This window comes from Lampetra planeri, chromosome 30, assembly GCF_965212315.1.
Source record: "Lampetra planeri chromosome 30, kcLamPlan1.2.h2, whole genome shotgun sequence".
Classification (NCBI taxonomy): Eukaryota; Metazoa; Chordata; class Hyperoartia; order Petromyzontiformes; family Petromyzontidae; genus Lampetra; species Lampetra planeri.
Genome location: NC_136136.1, coordinates 9,174,453 through 9,194,809, shown reverse-complemented (window position 1 = coordinate 9,194,809; position 20,357 = coordinate 9,174,453). Strand labels below are relative to the sequence as shown.

Genomic DNA, 20,357 nt, shown 5'->3' with positions numbered 1-20,357 from the left:
CACTACTATACACAGACTCGAGCTCTTCCTGGGGAATTCCCAGGCGTTCCCAGGCGAGCCGAGTGACATCGTCCCGGTCAGCGTGACCTGGGCCGACCCCGGGATCTTCGCCCATTGGCACGTGCTGCTGCTGCTTCTGCTGCTGCCCGGTAGAGTTCCAGGTGGAGTTTACCGGGGGGCATCCTTGCCGGGCACACTGAATACGGTGTCGCGATATGCAGTTGGGCATTCGCGTGCATTGTGATAGCATTGCAGTCGTTGTAGGGTCAAGGGTTGACAGGCAAGCCATCATTGCCATCTCTACAGGATCATATTGGTAGGAACCTCCTGGTTACACCAGCCCACAGGGGATTATTGTGTCCGTCGTGCAGGGAGGGGCTGGGTGGGGAGGGAGGGGCTGTAGAGGGGCTGGGTGGGGAGGGGCTGGGTGGAGAGGGGCTGGGTGGGGAGGGTGGGGAGGGTCGGGCTGGGTGGGGCTGGGTGGGGAGGGGCTGGTCACCCCGTGGTGCCCTTATAAAACTCAACTTTTAACCTACTCACGCCGGCTTGTGCCCGCCCTCACAGTCGGGCATATTTGCGGAAGACACCACGCCGCCGTTGACCCTGGCCATTGACCGAGCAACCCAACGTTCCTACCAGCTCCCTCCACAGGAATGTGTTAAAATAGGTACCGATTTGTGCATAGTGGTTCTTAAAGATGGCCACTGCCATGGAAATGTAGAATTTCCACTGGTGGGCATGACCACCGCACACTGCCAGTAAGAGCATAAAGACCATTTGTCAATCCACTGCTGGATGAGAGCCTCGCCACGCCATGCTGGTTGTGGTGGCCGTTTGACCATACTTCACCCCGGCTGGTCAGTGCGGATTAGTAAATGCGGGCAGCATAGACGTACAGTACAACTCTATATAACACAAAGTTGCCCCGCAGCCCAATGACAACCAGTTTGTGCATGGTAGGCACCCATCCAGCCACTGACCAAGCTCAGATCTGCTTGCCTTTTGAGTTCCAACCATATCGGGCGCATTTCAAGTCCGGGTTATTTGCTCATAGGCGTAGAGGGTTAAACTGATGCTGTTCTTAACAGTTAACATTTCGCGGTGCGAGATGTTAACTACCTTGCATAGTATACAGGTCGTGGGTTCGATGCTGACCCTCACGTCTGAACACTTGGAGTTTGCATGTTCTCCCTGTGGTCGGGTGGATTTTTGTCCGGATCCTCCGGTTTTTCCCTCCACATTTACACACAAGTGCTTTGAGTATTTGGCTACTATAAATTGGCACATAAGCCACTGCATTGGGCTATCGGTTGTGGCCAGGTCGCTTCCGAAATAGTTCCAGTGGGCCTTACCTGGGAAAATGAAATAGCAGTTAAATAGTTAAAATAGTTTTGACGGTAAAAAGTTACGTAAACTAGTTTTTCAATGTACACACTTTTATTTGCACACAAAAGTATAAGATACATTTGACCCCAAAATTAATAACATTTTTTACGTGCTGAATAAAAGTGGGTGGCTTGCAGGAAGACAAACGTATTGAAAGGAAACCACCCATTTTTATTCAGCACATAAAATGTGATTAATTCTGGGGTTAAAATATTTTTCCTTCTACTTTTGCAAGCAAATAAAAGTGTGTGCATTACAAAACTATTTTTTTTAACCAAATCTTTGTTGGTTAATTGTGCCTTCACACCAACGCAACAGCAGGGTCGCCAAATAATTGTTCACGTTCAATCGTGGGCATAAATCTCGTCTCTAAACCACCCATTTTGCGGTTCAGTCAGCAGCTGCGCGGTGCTCATCTCCCATCGTGACCCTGAGAAAGTGGTGGAAATTCCACGGTGCTATGGTGGGATCCAGTGTGTGCACACACGACAAATGCCTTAGCAAGTGGTGGAAATTCCACGGTGCTATGGTGGGATCCAGTGTGTGCACACACGACAAATGCCTTAGCAAGTGGTGGAAATTCCACGTTGCTATTGTGAGGTCCAGTGTGCACACACGACAACTGCCTTAGCAAGTGGTGGAAATTCCACGTTGCTATGGTGGGATCCAGTGTGCGCACACACGACAAATGCCTTAGCAAGTGGTGGAAATTCCACGTTGCTATGGTGGGATCCAGTGTGCGCACACGACAACTGCCTTAGCAAGTGGTGGAAATTCCACGTTGCTATTGTGAGGTCCAGTGTGCACACACGAACAAATGCCTTAGATCGACGACTCGAGCCTTTAAAATCTCTCACTGTACCCCGACTAAAACGTGCAAACACATGTAATTATAGCTTTTATTTCCACAGCTCATTCAAATATTGCCACATTCCGTTGTAGTTGGAATTTTTAATTACTAAAAAAATAAGCGACTGTGCAACATTAAAATTACAGTTCATTGTAAAGTTCTATGCAATGGGAATGTAATAAATTACACGTGAGCCCCCCCCTACTCCCCTGACTGATCAAACTCCGATAAAATCCAGTGACCCCTTCAGCAGCAGCAGCTCGTGATTGTGCTACCTTCGCTGTTGTGGAAGCTCGGACAGTCGTTCCCGCGAGTCCCAGAGAAATGTGCTGCATTTCCACGGCCACTGCAACGCAGACCGCCGAGCCGAGCCGTGCCGAGCCGTGCCGAGCCGAGCCGAGCCGTGCCGAGCCGTGCCGAGCCGTGCCGAGCCGTGCCGAGCCGAGCCGAGCCGAGCCGTGCCGAGCCGTGCCGAGCCGAGCCGAGCCGTGCCGAGCCGTGCCGAGCCAAGCCGTGCCGAGAGGGGGGTGCCAGGCCCTGCACAGCTCGTTTCTTATCCCAAGAAATGGTGGCCACTCAACTTGGTGGTTTTTGCCCCGTATAAGTCGGCACCCACCTTCCCCACCTCCCTTTCTTTCCTTCATAGGTGGACTAGCCCCGAAGCGGTTGAAAATTTTACAAACAATATTTAACAAGGTTAGGTTTTTCACCATTCCGATGTATTTTGTTATATATATTTTTTGCCGTTGGGGTGGGTTTTTTGTATTGTTATACCCCCTACAAATCTGCCAAGTATCGTCCTGTCCGCCTTGACGCCATGGCCGAGTTTGCTCGAATGCTTTGCAGATTGATGCTTAGAGCATCCCTACGTGACATCAATTACCACCTGTGGCCACGACGAAATATAGTTCACAGTGCGTGGTAAGACGTGGGTGGGGGGGGCGAGAGAGGGAGGTTTGAGGTGTTTCGAGCACGGAACACTTAAAAGTACATACAGGTTGATATGTATAGGCTTAGTTATTAACACGCAAATCCCTGATGTCAATGTGCTTATTCGACTACAGTCTATGATAGGTGCCATCGTTTTGGAAACTTCACTTAAAGCTGGTGAATGCCCACTGAGATGCATTCAAAAAGGAGAACTGGGATCATTACTATGCGAGTAAAACATGCGAGTATACATTTAAAACAAGTCGAAAAGTCCATCGTGGCTCAGGGACTCGTAATTATTTCATTGTTACACTCACGACTCGCCTTCAGGAGGCTCCTGCCACATTGCCGTCGTGGGGGAGGCGACGTTTGCTGCTGGGTATTATTCCCCATCGGGTGAGAGAACACGGACGATGGCTGTGTAAAGCGAAGCTCGGACTGTTGACCGGGGCCCTTCCCCGGGCCGAGGTGGCACCGGGCCGGCCCGGCCGCCCCCCCAGACCCCATGGAGGCGAGGCGCGAAGCAAGATCGAGGCTGTGAGGCAGAGGTCGCAACCGGGTACCCGATACCCGTACCCTACCCGATACCCGGCTACCCGTACCCAGCCGGGTACGGGTACCCATTTGCGACCCTGGTGCGGCCGGGTACGGGTAAGGAATCAAAACCCGTTTGCGACCTCTGCTGTGAGGCCTTGTGGAGATCTCCTCTCTACCATATCGCTTCTCTCGAGCCAAACGAGTCGAGCGTGGACCCGAGAGTAGCACCAGCGCCACCGCCCGATTACCCCCAAGCGCCACCCCCCTTCCTTTGGATTACGCCAGGGAGGCCGAGAGGGGAGCCATGTTGCCTGGGCAACACAGGGCCTCCATACACCTTGCCCAGGCTTTCCGTGCCCTGGAGAGGCAACTCCAGCCTCACTGTGCAGCGAAAGTGAAGACACCAGCATTACGTCTGGGATGCTGGAACGTCGGGACTATGCCAACTGTACTAACCGACAACCTACTAGAAATAAGCGATGCCTGCATAAATAACAAACACCAGAAATAACAAATTGACATTTGCACCCTACAGGAAACCCAACTCCACTCATCAGGCTCCCGGAGGGAAAAGGACTACACCTTTTTTTTCTGGCAGGGTAAGCCCCCCAAGGAAACCAGGGAATATGGAGTGGGTTTTGCGGTCAGGAACACCCTGCTGGAAGCAATACAACCACCCACAGGTGGCTCAGATAGAATATTAGCCCTCTGCTGAACACCACCATGGGACCTGTCCACCTGGTGAGCGTGTATGCTCCAACACAAACATGAACAGCTTTACCTGCTTGGTGACTTGAATGCTAGAGTAGGATGAGAATGTCCAGCGACTCCAAGTTCTGCACATGCCACAACTTATGCATCACCAACTCAGACTTCCAGACCAAACCTGGAGACATCCACGGTCAGATCACTGGCACCAGCTGGACCTGATCCTAACACAACGAGCCGATCTTCCAGGCATTCTCCAAACCCGCAGTTTCCACAGTGTCGACTGTGACACTCACCACTCCCTCGTGTGCTGGAGAGTCAAGCTACAGAAAAAAAGATACACAGAGCCAAACATGAAAGAGCCCCCCGCATCAACAGCAGCAAAACAGCTGACCCAATAAAAGCTGCAGCCTTCCTATGCCCTAGAGGAATCACTTTCCCACATACCCCAATCCCACTATGCCCAGCAGAAATGGAACAGCACGGCCTTGACAGCTTTTGGCAAAAAGCTGAGAAAGTCAAACGACTGCTTTGAAGCCAATTCAATGCAACGAACTCCCATCCTGGAAGAAAAACTCATTGCCCTCACCAATTATAAATGTACCCGAAATGACAAGACCCTAAATGCTCTCAGAGCGGCGAGGAAGAAACTCCAGCAAGTCTCAATAGGCTGTGACAACGATTACTAGCTGCAGCTCTGCAAAGACATCCACACATCAGCTGACACAGGTAACATTACAGAGGCATGTGCGTCGGCATCAAAAAGGCACTCAGACCATCACCTCGCACATCTTCACTAAAATCAGCCACGGGAGAAACAGTCTCTGCCCGCTCAAAACAACTGGCCCGCTGGGTAGAGCACTAGTCTGAGCTCTATGCCAGCAAAGATACTGTGTCCGACGCAGCATTCGGCCATGTGGAGCATCAACCCACCAAGGAGGAGCCCGACACAGAACGAACTGAGGAACTCAGCAAGGCAATCGTCAGCTTGGCCAGTGGAAAAGAACCAGGCAGTGATGGGATCACAGCTGAAGTCCTCAAATTTGTGAAGCCTGCTCTTCACCAACTCCACGAGCTCCTGTGTCTGTGACGGAGAGATGGTACTGTCCCACAGGACGTGAGAGATGCCAGTATTGTCACTGGTTAAGCTCTTTGCTAGTAGTTGCACTAAATAGACTTTAGGTCCTCGCAGAGAAGCTTTACCCAGTGTCACAGCCAGGTTTCAGAGCAGGAAGGTCCACCATGGACATGACCTTCTCTCTGAGACAACTCCAGGAGAAGTGCAGAGAGCAGAGGAAACCACTCGACACGGCCTTCATTGACCTCAAAAAAATTAACCCGTAAAAACAAAGTTTTTCACTATAAATCCTTTATATGCGTGGCGGCTAGAGTCCTCGCGTCCTCTGGCTTGAGATGGCTGCCACCTATGGGTCAGATGATTGCCTGCCACCATTAAGCAATTGGTAATTAAATATAATTTATTTTTTCCTAAAAAGTGTAACATTTTGGGAAAAAAATTTTCACGAAAATAAATTGTCATGCACAACGAGTCTGTGTGCAAAAATGTCAGCTCGATTGGATCACGGGAAGTGGGTTAAAAAACGACCGAAAGATTTGCACGGTCGTAAGCGCGCAAGCAAGCAAGCAAGTGAGCTTAATATAAAGGATTTAAAAAACCTTGTGAGCAGGAGCAGTTTCAATAAGATGGTCGAACGGATAAGTTGCGCCCCAAGACTCCTCAGCATTCTTCAGTCCTTTCACAACAAGATGCAAGGCACCATCTAGTTTGATGGGTCTACTTCAGACCCTTTCAAAATCTGTGGCGGAGTTGAGCAAGGACATGTGCTGGCACCCACACCCTGTTTGGGATATTATTTTCCCTCCTCATTCGGCAAGCCTTTCGGACATCCACTAAGGGAATCTACCTAAACACAAGAACAGACGGGAAACTATTCAGCCTGCTCGGTTAAAAGCAAAAGCAAAGGTGCGACCACTCCTCATTCAGGACATGCTGTTTGCAGATGACGCGGCCGTATCAGCACACCCCCAGGAGCACCTACAACCCCCAATGGACCGTTTCACCCAAGCATGCCAGGACTTCAACCTGACCATCAGCCTGAAGAAACCAAAACAGTGGTACAGTGTACTGCACAAGACCCCTCCATCAACAACGACACACTGGCAGCTGGCAGCACTTTGACTTACCTTGGGTCCACTATCACCAAGAACCTGTCACTCGATGCCGAACTCAGCAGCTTCATCGGAAAAGCATTCTCCACCTTTGGAAAACTGACATCTAGGGTATGGAATTACCAAAAACTCACAGTCCACACAAAGGTACAAGTGTACAGAGCCTGCGTCACCAGCAGTGAAACCTGGACAACATACTCGCATCAAGAGCGGAGGCTAAACAACTTCCATCTGCGCTGTCTGAGTGAATATTAGGCATCACCTGGAAGGACAGGATCATGCATCCAGCAGTCCTGGAGAGAGCACAGCTACCCAGTATGTACTCTCGCCTGAGGCAGCGTAGTCTCTGCTGGCTGGGGCCACGTCCGTCAGATGGATGATGGACGAATCCCGAAGGACATTCTCGATGCAGAATTGTCCTCCGGAAAGAGGCCAATTGGCCGCCCACAGCTACGCTACAAAGATGTCTGCAAGTAAGACCTCAAGCCCTTCACCATCAACACCAACACTTGGGGAGATGCGGCTCAGGACCGTCGTTGCTGGCAACAGGCACTTTGCCGCAGGCTGCTGATAAACCAAACAACTCTGGCACATCAACGAGAAGCAAAGAGCGAAGAGGAAGGAACAGCAGGACACCACCACAACATCCGGGCTGGCCTACAACTTTTACAACTGCGACCGAGCCTGCCTCTCACGGATTGGACTTCACAGCCACAGCAGATGTTGCGCTAAGACCTCGCCTCCAAGGCACAAGAAATGTATGGTCTCCCAAGACTGCGATGCCGATGACAACGATATTCCCCATCAAGTAATTTGCGGATAATTTTCAAATGTGGAAAATTCGTGAACCACGACGCCGGCCACACAATGCGCTGCTACTCTTGCAAACGACGTACCGGGATGTTTTAACGTTCGCTGTGAGTGAAGCAGACGGCGCGTAGTATTGTTACGGTTAGTACACAAGCCGCAGTATTAACCAGGGCAGTTAACTGAGTCGAACCGCAAACCTCTGCAACAAGCGGTCAAACACGCTACCACTGGGCAGCGTCACCACCCCCACAACGGCGACCAGAGCGCCAACCTAACAGAGCTGAGTTGGAATCCGGGTTCCAGGCACGTTAAACCAGATTCTCAAGTCGAGCGGACAATAGTCTTGAGTCAGCTTGGTCACCAATGACGGTATTGTGAGCAATCAAATAAAACACATTTTGCCGAGCCTAACAATGAGAAATTGAAATGGTCACGTAGAAAACGCTGAAATTGCTAAATTGCAGCAATGTCTGGTGTCTCATTAAGAGACCGGTTCTGTGATTTCATCATCCTCATCTTAGCTCACCAACAAATAAAAACGCCACTAAACTGCCAATACAGTGGACCACAAGACATGCTTATGTCATGTGACCTGACTCGGATGACAGCGCGACCGAGATATAATTGGTGATGAAATTTTGCGCAAATTCCCTCGGAGCATCTTGATCAAAACGTGTTGTCCTCCCCACGTACACATCGAACCCGCATGCACGGCATGCAACGGCTGCATGCGGAGCGCCCCCCCACGAATCACGTGATCGCACGCGCCGAGTAAAAGACAGGCAGTACGGGAGAGAGACGCCGTTCGCTCGTCCATCCGTTCTTTGTAAGCAAACTTGAGTTCTTTCCGCGAGAGTCGTCGAATTTGGTGGAGGAGCATTAAAGAAGACATCGCAGAAGTAATGATAAAAAAATTGACGGCGACCGCTTATACCGACGGGGAGACGAGCGCTACACGAAAATGTCTCCGGTCGTTTCTAAGAGTGTGCCTCAAACGATGGCCATTTTGTTTGCCAATTGCCACACGTCTGACAAGACACACGCACCTCGCTTGCATATATGTTGCGAAATTCCTCATCGCGATTGAACACAATCCCAGTTGTCCGGCGGCGGCATGGAGGAAGGGAGGCGAGGTGGGGCTGAGAGCTTCGTGCGCCACACAAGCCCCAAGCTGCGGATGTCGGAGAGCAGCTGTGGAAGACGAAGCACGACGCCACGGAGTCCGTGGGTGGCAGCCGTGCTTTCCCGGCGAGTGGCGACGCCACTGCGCACGTTGGCCAATCTTTTCGGCAAACGAACGGCCGTGCGGAGCAAACTTGCAGAGTAATGCTGCCATTCGTTATGACAGGCCGCAGGGCTGCGTCGGTTGAAGGTTGAGGCAGAGATGCGATTGGGCAGTGCTCAACGAGGTGAGTAGGGGAGGCGAGCACAGGGCAGGGCAGAGTAGGGGGCCGTCAGAGCAGCCCGAAGCCCTCGCTGCCCTCCGTAATGGCGTAGCGCAGCATCTTGTGCAGCTCTTCACAAGAGTCGTAGGTGGGCAGGCAGAGCTGATTAAAGCTGCGAGAGAGGCACGCACACGGGAACGAGGAGAGAGAGAGATATGGAGAGATACACGTGAGGGATAGGAGATACACAGAGGCACAGAGAGGAGATATAGAGGCGGACACAGAGCCACACAAGTGAACAGAGACATATAAACACAAACACACGGGAGATAAATGAATCATTAATGGTTCAGGGGTCATGATGGCGATTGTTTTTGATGCCATCTCTCACCAACACTTTGTATTTCTAGATACCATAGCTTTTATATAATTAACACCAGACTTACATGGTTTGTTGGTACACGGGTACGGTACCGAAACTATGATAGGATCAGTTACACAGGATTTTGTTCTCAACATCTGATTGAATAATGTGAAAATGATGGCGCCACATCTGACAGGGGAGAGTGTTAAACAATTTAATGTTAATTGAGATTGCCTAGACAAGCAGACATTAACATGAGAATAGGTTTTCCACTTTTTTTCTGGCAACAAAACAGGTGTTAAGATGTTAAAACACCAAACTGAAACCTTTTACAAAGAATCATGTCTGCATTAACCACAATACTTGTGGTCAGAATGCAAACAAATAACGTACTCTGATAGTATATGCATTGTCCTTGAAACTGATTGGTCCACACCAGAGACAGCTTTCTTTTGAGCCTCGTCTCGAAACGGTGTTAGACCAATCAGTTTCAAAGACAATGCATATATGATCAGAGTACGTTTTTTGTTTGACCACAAGTATTGTGGTTAATGCGGACATGATTCCTTGTAAAAGGTTTTAGTTTGAGTTTTAACATCTTAACACCTGTTTTGTTGCCAGAAAAAAGGGGAAAACCTATTCTCATATTTTGGTACTGGCAAAGGAGGTCCCATGAAGTAGACATGAAGTAAAATATAGTTTTATCTAGAATTTCCTATTATCTTTGTGGGATATCTATACATGAATCACTGAGTAAAAGAATGCTCCCACATCTTGGCTCCGACCTTCACCAATCGACATTGACCAACGTGGTGAAGTATGGTCAAACAATCCCCTACTACCCACACCCCTTGGAGAGGTCCTCAACCAGAAGTGGATTAACAAAGTGCTGGAAATTTACAAACAAAGATAAAGTTCTACAGGAAAGCCTTTAACAGACTGTTGGGACAAGTGTTGTTAGCGAGCTCCGATTAAGGCTGATACGGCGCACACGAGAGAGTGGGTGGCCAGCACCACGCTTGGCCACCTCTGTCTCTCCAGTGCTGCTATTGTGACAGGTTGTCGACCTAGGGGTGACCCAGGACCAGTTAAGGCATTCGTCACCGATCTTGGCCACGTCACCGGGGTTCATTGCGCAGTGCGCTGACCACTGCGCCACCGCTCCCCACTATGTACGCTCACAAACGTATACAGAATCAGGATATGTATTCATACTGGAGGAATCCGATGAGCTATGAAGCTCTTTTTCACATGTCCAGTCGGGGCGGGTGAGAAGGTTACAACAGACAGGACAAAAACACGACAGGAGTGCAAAGGATGGGAAAGGTCAGCAAACAAATACAAAAGAAAACTACATTTGTATTTTACTGGGTAAAGCCCACTGAGCTATTAGCTTATTTTTCAGAATCGACCTGGCCACAAATGATAGGCTCAACGAGGTGGACCTTATCACGTGCAAATTTACAAGAACCAAATAACCTAAATACCCTCACTCGCGCATGCACGCACGCAGCGGCTGCTCACCAGGTATGGGCGGTGGGCAGCGTCCCGTGCTTGGGCGAGCTCACGATCTGGAAGGGCGGCGAGAGGGCAGCGAACCCCCCCGTGGGCAGCAAGGATGAGCCCGTGGAGAACTGCAGCAGGCGGGCCAGCTCCTCCTGCGTGAAGCTCGACACCACGGCCCAGAACCACAAAATCACCTGCACCAGCGGCGGCGGCGGCGGCACCGGAGAAACAACAAAGGTCACCCGTTGTTGCCTCAGCAGACCGATACATCTTCTTGGTTCTTTGGGTAAAGTCACGCAGAAGGAAAATAATAAAAATAAAACATAATAAAATAATTCTCACGACGTTTCGGCCACAACGCAAGCAGCCGCTTGGAGCCTGGGGCGTGCCATTCAGACTCTGTCTACTTGACAGACCTGTTCTCCACCTGAGGACGGCTGCTTGCGTTGTGGCCGAAACGTCGTGAGAATTATTTTATTATGTTTTATTTTTGTTATTTTATTATGTTCCTTCTGCGTGACTTTACCGAAAGAACCAAGAAGGTGAACCCCTGCAGTCACGAAAGCTTTAAATCGAAACAGACCGATACAGTTGGAAATTGTCCATGAGCTCCCTGTGCAAGCGTGACTCTACAGCCGACGGTTGCCAATCCAAACCAAAGACAAAGATCCCCCCCGGAAGAGCCTTAACAGACTGTTGGGGCAAGTGCTGTTGACGAGGACTTTTGAATCCCGGCATGGTGGTGGCACGCGAGGGGGGGGGGGGCGGCCAGCACCACGTCCGCTGTGAGCGAAGCGGACGCTGCGTAGTATTGTTACGGTTGGTACACACGCCGCAGTATTAACCGGGGCGGCCAAAGGAGTCAAACCACGAAACCTCTGTAACAAGCGAACGCGCTCCCGCTGGGCCGCGTCACTGCCCCCACATAATGGCGACCAGAGCACCAATCTGACACGACCGAGTTGGAATCCGGGTTCCAGCCACGTTAAACCGGATTCTCAAGTCCAGTGGGACAACAGTCTGGAGTTAGCTTGGTCCCGAATGACTGCATCATGAGCATGAGCAAACAAAACACATCTTCACAGGCAAAACGTGACCTCCCCAGTGGTGATGTCTACACACCGCACCAGGTACTCATGTGAGGCCGGGCCGACACCCACATATACACACACACATCGACACGCGCACATGTAAGTGAATACTGTTGAATACTGTTGCTCCATGTCTTTTGCACACCACACCAGGTACGGATTTCAGGTTGAGTCGATCTAAGGGAGGCCCAGTACCGGTTCAGATATTCATCGCTGATGTTGGCCGTGAGTGGGAATCGAACTCGGGTGGCCGGGTTTGTGGTGCAGCGTGCTCGCCGCTACATTACCGTTGCACACACGGGTGCACGCACACACGCACACACGCACGCACACACGCACGCACACACGCACGCACGCACAAGCACACGAGAATGATACTCGAGCAGCCAAATAAACAGCAGTTGGGCAAAAAATGACGAAGGCAGATGGGTAAAAAGACCGACACAGGACGGTTTGGCTTCATGTGCAAGGGGGCATCACTGAGCTCATGTGATCACATCTAATCGTTGTCTTTTACCCCGATGGAAATTACTCACAAACACATGTTGCGACGGGCAGAGAGAGCCTTAGGCAAGAGATGCAGATGTGAGGTCTATCCACCAAACTATGTCATCGGATTCAGATGTCCCTGAGAATTGTTGCGAGTGAAACGAGTGGAGAGATCACGTGATATTTATTCATTGCTATCCAGCGATTGTGTGAGGCTCCCCGCGGCTCTACGAGGCTTATTTGAGCGTTTTACAGATGTTGGCAAAAGTAGAATGTATGGGATAAGTTTAAAATGAAGGCCTCTAACAGATCCATACATATCGAGAGTAGATTTAGAGTATTTAAAAAATAAATATGGTCACTGTGGAGAGTATTTTTAGGGCCATGGCAGTTATACGGAAACTTGGGAGGTGGTGTTAGTGAATCATGACGAGATGCAGCCATTGCCAGCATAAGACTCCCAGCCTACTGGGGCTAGGAGGTGGCCAGTAGATGGCTGTACAGCAAGTAGGACTCATGACTGTGATGCATCCTTTCACGTACGTGAGTTGTCTCTGGAAAGACAACCTGTCGGCTACGTTCACACGCAGACAACTTTTGTCTTTCTTCGCACTGTCGCGTAGACAAAACGAAGCTGAAGATCAAACCCACACGGCCGAGTGGGGCAGGCCACTCTCCCTCATGGGCTTTGCTAGACAAATGGAAATGCCAGAAAGCCAGCTGCGTTCCAACTTGGCTCATCATCCACAGGGATTCAATAAATAAAAAAGTTAATCAAAAACGAGCTGCCCAATATTTATCCGCAAAATCCTCGCCGAGTTTCAGGACTGGATGAGACGCAGGCAGAACGCGACCTCCCACTCCTGTGAAGGATTGTCAATCGATTCATGTTATTACATCACTGGCAAAGACACAAAACAAACAGCACCCCATGTTTGGTCTTGGCAGTGAGGCCGGCACAGCACACATTGCGCCCAGCACGGCACGCAGCATGTATGTACAGTATGTTGAACTTCTTTCACACCGTACGTAGCCAACCGTGCTACTCAGAGGTCCACGGGAAAGACAACTAAACACAAGAAGGTTTTGCACACGATGCACCCGGCACGGCACGTGGAGCGCGTCTGTATGGGCCTTAGTTGAATCGTCTCAGTGGCATCCGCGCTTCTCCAATTTTTTCTGAATATGGCGGCGCATTACAAATCTTGGTTTGACTGATTGTTAGGAAGGTTGTGCTGCCAGTGCCGTGATGGTCCAACTGTGTATTTATGTTGACACCCTCACACCTGATATTAATGTAAGGCTGAGCTGACCTAGATGTGGCCCAGGCCAGGTTCACATATCAATTTCCAAGGTCGCTGGGGTCAATGTGTGAGGAAGCTAACCTCTACTCCCCCACCGCTTGCAACACATGCATGCACAAACCCATACACAATCCAAAAGTCCCCTGCATAGCCTGAACAGACTTTTGGGGCAAGAGCTGTTAGTGAAGACCTATGAAGGCTGGCACGGAACACAAGGGGGTGTTGTGGCCTGCACCAGACCCAGCCACCTTTGTTTCCCCAGTGGCGATGTTTACGTATCACACCAGGTACTCATTTGAGGCTGAGTCAACCTGGGGGGGCCATGGGCCGGTTTAGATAATCATCACTGGCGTTGACCATGAGTGGGAATTGAACTCGGTTGGCCGGGTTCGTAGCGCAGTGCGTTAACTGTTACACTAACAGATTCAGATGAAGCAGCCACTCCATATCCGAGATAATTTCCTGATGAAGCTCAAAGAGAAAGCACACCGCTTAAGTGTGTCTCAGCGGTGTGTGCTTTCGCTAAGTTATCCCCACCTGAAGAAAGACGCTTGTGTTGCGCCCGAAACGTCGTGATTTAATTTATTTTAATTTTTAACCTACGTGACTTTACCAAAAAAGAACAAAGAGTATGAATCCTTGCAGTCACGAATACTTCAAATCTAGTTTGAGCTTCATGGGTGGACAGTAAATTAACTCGTGAAACATTTTCAGCTGTATACAGCTTCTAAATAACAATACGATGTGTATTTATGTTGTAGGTATGCATGTTGAACTTCTTTCGGAGCACACATAGCCAACCGTGCTAATCGGAGGTCCTGGGGGAAAGACACCAAACTAAACATAAAAACAATCTTCATTGAGGATCTGTATTGGTCAGAATTTGATCAATACGTCAACACGGTATAAACAATAATATCTTTGTAAACGTGACAATTGTGTCACTGTGGTTGAGGGTTAATTACAAAGAAATCTGACGTAAAACTAACCACCACGTGACCAACCCCAAAGAAGAAACACGAATCATTTCACTGGCTACGGGAACCTACGTTTGTTTTAAGCACACGTGCTTGGAGACGTGTACGTGCCTTCATGAACGTCGGCGCACGTGAGCGCTTGCGTTCGCGTGTCTCTGCGTCGCACATCGGTGAAAGCAGCCCCGATACAAACCAAGTGACCTCGGCCTTGGCCAACATCGCCGGGTAAGCGGTAACTATACACACCAGTCTTGGGGTCTTCCTTTGGTCCACTCGGTACATCGCCCAAAAGCAATTATTAGTTTGCTGCTATAAATTACCACGTGATGAGTCACTTTGATAATTGGTTTTTTACCCTTTTATCTGGCAACAAAACTGACACCTTTTTTACAAGGAGTTATGTTTGCATTGACCACAATACCTGCAGTCATAATGCAAACAAAAAGCATAACTCTGATAATGTATGCACTGTCCTTGAAGTTGATTGGTCCACACCCGAGACAGCTTTCCTTAGAGCCTAGTCTCACATGGTGTTGGACCAGATGACGCCAAAAGGCGCACTTTGTTGAGCTATCATTTGTGGCCAGGTGACTTCTGAGAAACAAGTTAATACCTCAGTGGGCTTTGTCTGGTAGGATGGGGATGGTTTAGTTTTATTTGTGTGTTTTTGGCCGATTTGTGTGCCTTTCCTGTGCTTTGCACTCCTATCGTGTTGTTGTACTGTTTGTTGTTCTGACCCCGTGCCCCAACTGAACCTCCGGGGAAAAGAGCTTTACAGCTCATCGGATTCCTCCAGTATAAATAAATATTGATACTGGAGGAATCCACAACCCCACGTAAGTACCTTCTTGCGGAAATGCCAGGAGGCTCCGACAAGCACGGCGTTGGCTTTGAAGTCGTCAACGCTGATGTCCTCCGTGCCGCACATGAGCATCTGGGGAGAGGCCCAGGGGTGGGGGGGGGGGATGGGGAATGGGGGGAGAGAGAGGCGGTTGAATCGTTTGTTGTTGTCATGACTGGACATCTGTGAACAAGAGCTCTGTAGCTCATCGGATTCCTCCAGCATAAATACAGATTCTGATTCTGAAGTTGTAGAGAGGGATCGCAATACAGAACAAGGTAGCTTCACAGCGCGTCCTGAGAATAATGCGGGCGGACGCACAGTGTCCTGCACACGACAGAGTTTTTGTTCGTGCAAAACAAAGCATTCTAGTAAAGTTCAAAATTCGAACAGCGGGCAAAGCGAGGGCGACTCTCGTGTGTTTTCCTCGTTGCGCAGCGACGCTGCGGAGATGCGTGCGGGTCAACGTGAACCCCCAACCAACCCCACCCCGCCCAACCCCCCCCCACCCATCCCCACACCCACCCCACGGTCCTCTCACCTCCAATTCGTTTTCATCAAAGATGGCCAAGAGGTTTTCTGGAACCATCTCATTCAGTCCTGTGATTGACAGCGCAGGAAAAAACGGGAGATGGGGAGGAAATGGTTCCAGGGCAGGGTGCGAAACACAGTCACACACCTTAAGGCTACACCAGTCAGCAATGGCTTTTGTTTGTAATTGTAAATTATCGTAAGATTGTGCTGTGATCCCCATCACAGGTAGACATGGAGACATCTCCACGCGGAACGCTCATCGCGGGCAGCAATGTCGCAGGATGCCAGAGAATGGTGTTCGGAAAACGATGTTAAAGAACGATGTTAAAAAACTACTACTTTAAAGCAATTTCAGCACCCTTGAGGACACACACACACACAAATACATTCGTGACGTCATAACTATACCTCGTGCTATATGTACACGTACAGCGCTGTGTGCCACCCATCCACTGCCACTGGGCCAATTGCTTGACGCGTCCGGGGGAAACATCAACCGAGGAGATGGAGCGATGCAATCGGCTCGTGTGCAGGTGATTACAGATGTCGACGGCTGGGGGAGGCCTTCATCCAGCAGCGGATTGATTACACGCGATGAGACGTCGATGAGGATGTGTACATGGTGGGGCAGACGTAGCGGCTTGAGAGCGGATGAGAGTGAAATTTCCTCATGACAACAATGCATTGGGATGTGGATTCACATAATTTTACCGTGTCTCACGATGATGACAACACCGAAAGAAAGAACGAGCGAAGGGAAGGGGGAGCCCACCTTTGAGAAAGTGCTCCACCTCTGTGCGGACCTGCGTGGCGAGCCGGTACTGCGCCAACACGTTGAGATACGCCAGCTTGTTGGCATTGGTGACGCTGATCCCCGACCCTCCCGGCACCAGGTCCACCACCTGTGCCGGGCAAAATCGTCGGCCGAGAACCACGCGGCAAACTCAAGACGCGCGCGTGCGGATCCCCCCCTCCGCTATGGTCCCTTGAGTCAAAACTTTGAAGTACAGTCTATTCTATAACGCGTGTTGTTTTAAGAACGCAAATTGTATATAACGCAATGAATGTATTAGGGAACACGTATTTATTTAAGTGGATGCAAATTGGATATATAACGATCAAGTGAACGGAACGACGTCACGCGAGTAGGAATAAGCGGTTGTATGGCTCCCTCGGCGCAGCGTCGCACAAGGCGGGATGCTGCTGGATGCTTCTAGATGCTACCCACATGCCTCAGTATTTGTTCAGCCTGCCTCAGCATCTCTCGTGTTATCGCGGACTGTGCTTTACCCGACGTTATTTATTATAACGCAATTTTTCCATACCGTGATGTTCTTCAGGAACGCAACTACCGCGTTGTAGGAGAACAGACTGTACGGTGGCGTTTCAATCGTTAACAGAGGAGAGTAACGTTTCAGAGAACAGAGCCGCGCGACATTGGGCAAGGTCGTTCTGTCAGCGATGTCGGCATCACCCCGCGCGATCTCAACAATCAATCGACCCCGACCTTAACCACCCACTCAGGACTGCTCGGCCTACCATCAAGGCGGAGCCTGTGTCGCACCTAGTTTGCCTACTAGATTGACTGCCCACATTAGGGAAACTGGTAAGGATATATGGCGTTATTGATTGTAAATTGGCGACAGACCAGCCTCGTTCGGATATAGACTTGGTTCTTTTCCTCTGGATACGACTTCCTCAATCAATGTAATCTGCTCACCGTTTCTGTGCATCATCCTGAGACGCAGTGCAAATGCATTGTTACGAGGAATCCCACTCTCATCTGCTCTCAAGCCTATAAGTCTGCCCCACGTACACATCCTCATCTGAACACTTCAATGTCCCTGTGCATGTGTGACAAGAGTGGCGCATTCGTCATGGACCAGACTCATAAGGGTGCGTGAAAACAAACGTATATTTTTATTTACCGTGTACATGCGTGTATGTGTGTGTGCAATGTGGCCACAGCCGCTTGCTCACAGCACTCCCCCCAACACGCCCTGTATGCTGTTGGGGGGAGTGAGTGTGTGCGAGCCCACACGCCCATGTGCCCGTGCTCACACCTGCACACACTTGCCCTGCTCGTCATACACCTCCTCCGAGAGGGTGAGATCCATCTCCGACACGTCGTTGTTGAGCACGAAGCTCACCTTCGTCTTGTAGAATTCGGGGTCGTCTGTTTCAAAATACTGCACCCGTGCATGCACAAACAACCAAGACAAAGAGCCCCCGTTGTAACCTTTAACAGACGTTTTGGGGCAAGTTCTGTTAGCTAAATAGCACCTTATGAATTCTAGATTTTAAGCTGTCGTGACTGCAAGGATTCATACTCTTAGGTTTTTTCGGTAAAGTCACGTAGGTAAAAAGTAAGTAATAAAAGAAAAAATAATAGAAATAATAGAAATTAAATTATAAATCACGTGATTTTATTTCTATTATTATTTCTATTATTTATACTTTTATTATTTATTTTTTACCTATGTGACTTTACCGAAAAAACCTAAGAGTAAGCACCTTATGAAGGCTGGCATGGCATACGAGGGGGTGGGTGGCCAGCACTATCCCCGGCCACCTTTGTCTCTCCGATGGTGAAGTTTACACAAAGCAACCGGTGTTCAGTTCAGGCTGAAGGAGACCTCAGGTAATCGTCTCTGATATTGGCCATGAGCGGGAATTGAACTTGGGTCGCTGGGTTCCTAGCGCAGTATGCTAACCAATATGCGACCGCTACATCAGCACAAAGACAATGCTCCTCCGTATAGCCTGTAACAGACTGCTGGGGCAAGTGCTGTTAGGGAACACCTATGAAGGCCGGCCGCCTTTGTCTCCCCAGTGGTGATGTTTACACACCGCACCAGGTACACACACGAGCACACAATAATAATGAAACTTCGACTGACAAATAAAGAAAACGAACATCTGGATGGAAAATCACATGTGTAAGGAGGCATCACTCAGCTCATGCGATCACATCTAATCCTTGTCTGTTATCTACAGCCGATTGAAATGACTCACAAACACTACGTGTTGCGATAGGTAGAGAGGGCCTCAGCCAAGAGAAGACAAAGATCCCCCATATAGACTGTTGGGGCAAGTGCTGTTAGCGAGCACTTATGAAGGCCGGCACGGCACACAAGGAGGTGGATGGCCAACACCACGCTGGGCCACCTTTGTCTTCCGAGTGCCAATGTTTACCCACCGCACAAGGTACTCATTTGAGGGCGAGTGAACCCGGGGGAGGTCCAGGACTGGTTCAGGTAAACGTCACCAGTGTTGGCCGTGAACGAGAATCGACCTCGAGTTCGCCACGTTCGTAGCACAGCATACTAATCACTACACTGCCGCTCCCCACACACACGAGCGCACACACGCACATACCCGGTAGTGCATGCGCAGGCCGATGAGCTGCGCGAGGAAGGAGCGGGTAAAGCGCGCTCGCACCAGCTGCCTGTAAGTGTCACCCAGCGACGTCTCGAAGAGACACTTCCCGACGAGGCGGCCTGCCAGCTCGTACAGACGCAGGCGCATGTGGTGCGGCCTGTGTGGGTTCGGATGCACCTGCCGGGGAAACCCAAAATTAATGCCAAAAAGTTTCACCGACAACGATGTTCTGCTCGCTGGACCAGACTGCGCAAGTTGGGAGAAGTGTTTGGATGTATGTCGAACTTCTTTCGCACCGTACGTAGCCAACCGTGTTCATCGGAGGTGCAGGGGAAGGACAACAAATTAAATACAAAAAGGAGTTCTCAACAAATGAGTTTGTCAATCTCAATGATTTTAAAGTGCATCGCTCCCAGTGGCTTCCTAATATCGGAAGAGCGTTCCAGACGGCCGCAGAAGCGAGGTGGGGGGTCTAACCGGCTCAGTGTCGCTCACACCGAGCCGGTTTGAATCTGGGCATCAGCCGCTCGTGGATAAATGGGGTTCTCATGTGCAGCGAGCGAGCTGCTGTCATCACCGCCACCAGCATAAGAAACCATTAAATTAAACTTGCCTTGTCACGAGTGTCGGAACATTTTAGCTCTAAGGATTAAAAATTCCGGCTAACGGCCGTGCGACGAGCACCCCTTCACAGGGCATTGTTGTGATGGTGAAGCCCAAAACCGCATTGCCCACAGTGCGCCCTATCTCATCGGAGCTTGTAAGCTAAGCAGGCGTGCGCTTGGACAGTGTCCGGGTGTGTGGCCACCAAGCACAGAGGGTTCATTATAGGCTGCTGCTGCTGCGCAACAGCGTGGTGGGTAACAGAGGGCAGTTCAGCAAACTCCATGTTGTAATGTACTTCTACGATCCCACATCTTCGGCTTCCCGTCTTCACCAACTCAGACCACGTATGTCTTGCGTGGTGGAGGCGGCACAGCCGGTGAGCATTGCCTCAAACAATTTGCCGCCTCTTTGCGTTTTCCAGACTTGACATTCGCCGCTTTGCCCACTCGGTGAAGCCGGCCCGGCTTT

At 50.1% G+C, this 20,357-nt stretch overlaps 1 protein-coding gene across 5 annotated transcripts in view; it reads right to left on the bottom strand.

Annotated features, from left to right (window-relative positions):
* Nucleotides 1-2,271: 2,271 nt before the first annotated feature.
* AREL1 (apoptosis resistant E3 ubiquitin protein ligase 1) overlaps nt 2,272-20,357 on the bottom strand; it is a 41,268-nt gene continuing 23,182 nt past the window's right edge. For 4 of the 5 annotated variants that reach the window (XM_078608687.1, XM_078608686.1, XM_078608688.1 and 1 more), the window contains 7 exons: nt 19,281-19,460; nt 17,966-18,091; nt 16,675-16,804; nt 15,910-15,968; nt 15,372-15,461; nt 10,685-10,860; nt 2,272-8,968 (listed from right to left, as the gene is read on the bottom strand). In XM_078608687.1, coding sequence (XP_078464813.1) covers nt 8,866-8,968; nt 10,685-10,860; nt 15,372-15,461; nt 15,910-15,968; nt 16,675-16,804; nt 17,966-18,091; nt 19,281-19,460 — 864 coding nt within the window. In that variant the 3' untranslated portion in view covers nt 2,272-8,865. Of the gene's footprint in view, nt 8,969-10,684; nt 12,036-15,371; nt 15,462-15,909; nt 15,969-16,674; nt 16,805-17,965; nt 18,092-19,280; nt 19,461-20,357 lie in introns of those variants that run through there. The other variant, XM_078608689.1, reaches the window with a different exon arrangement.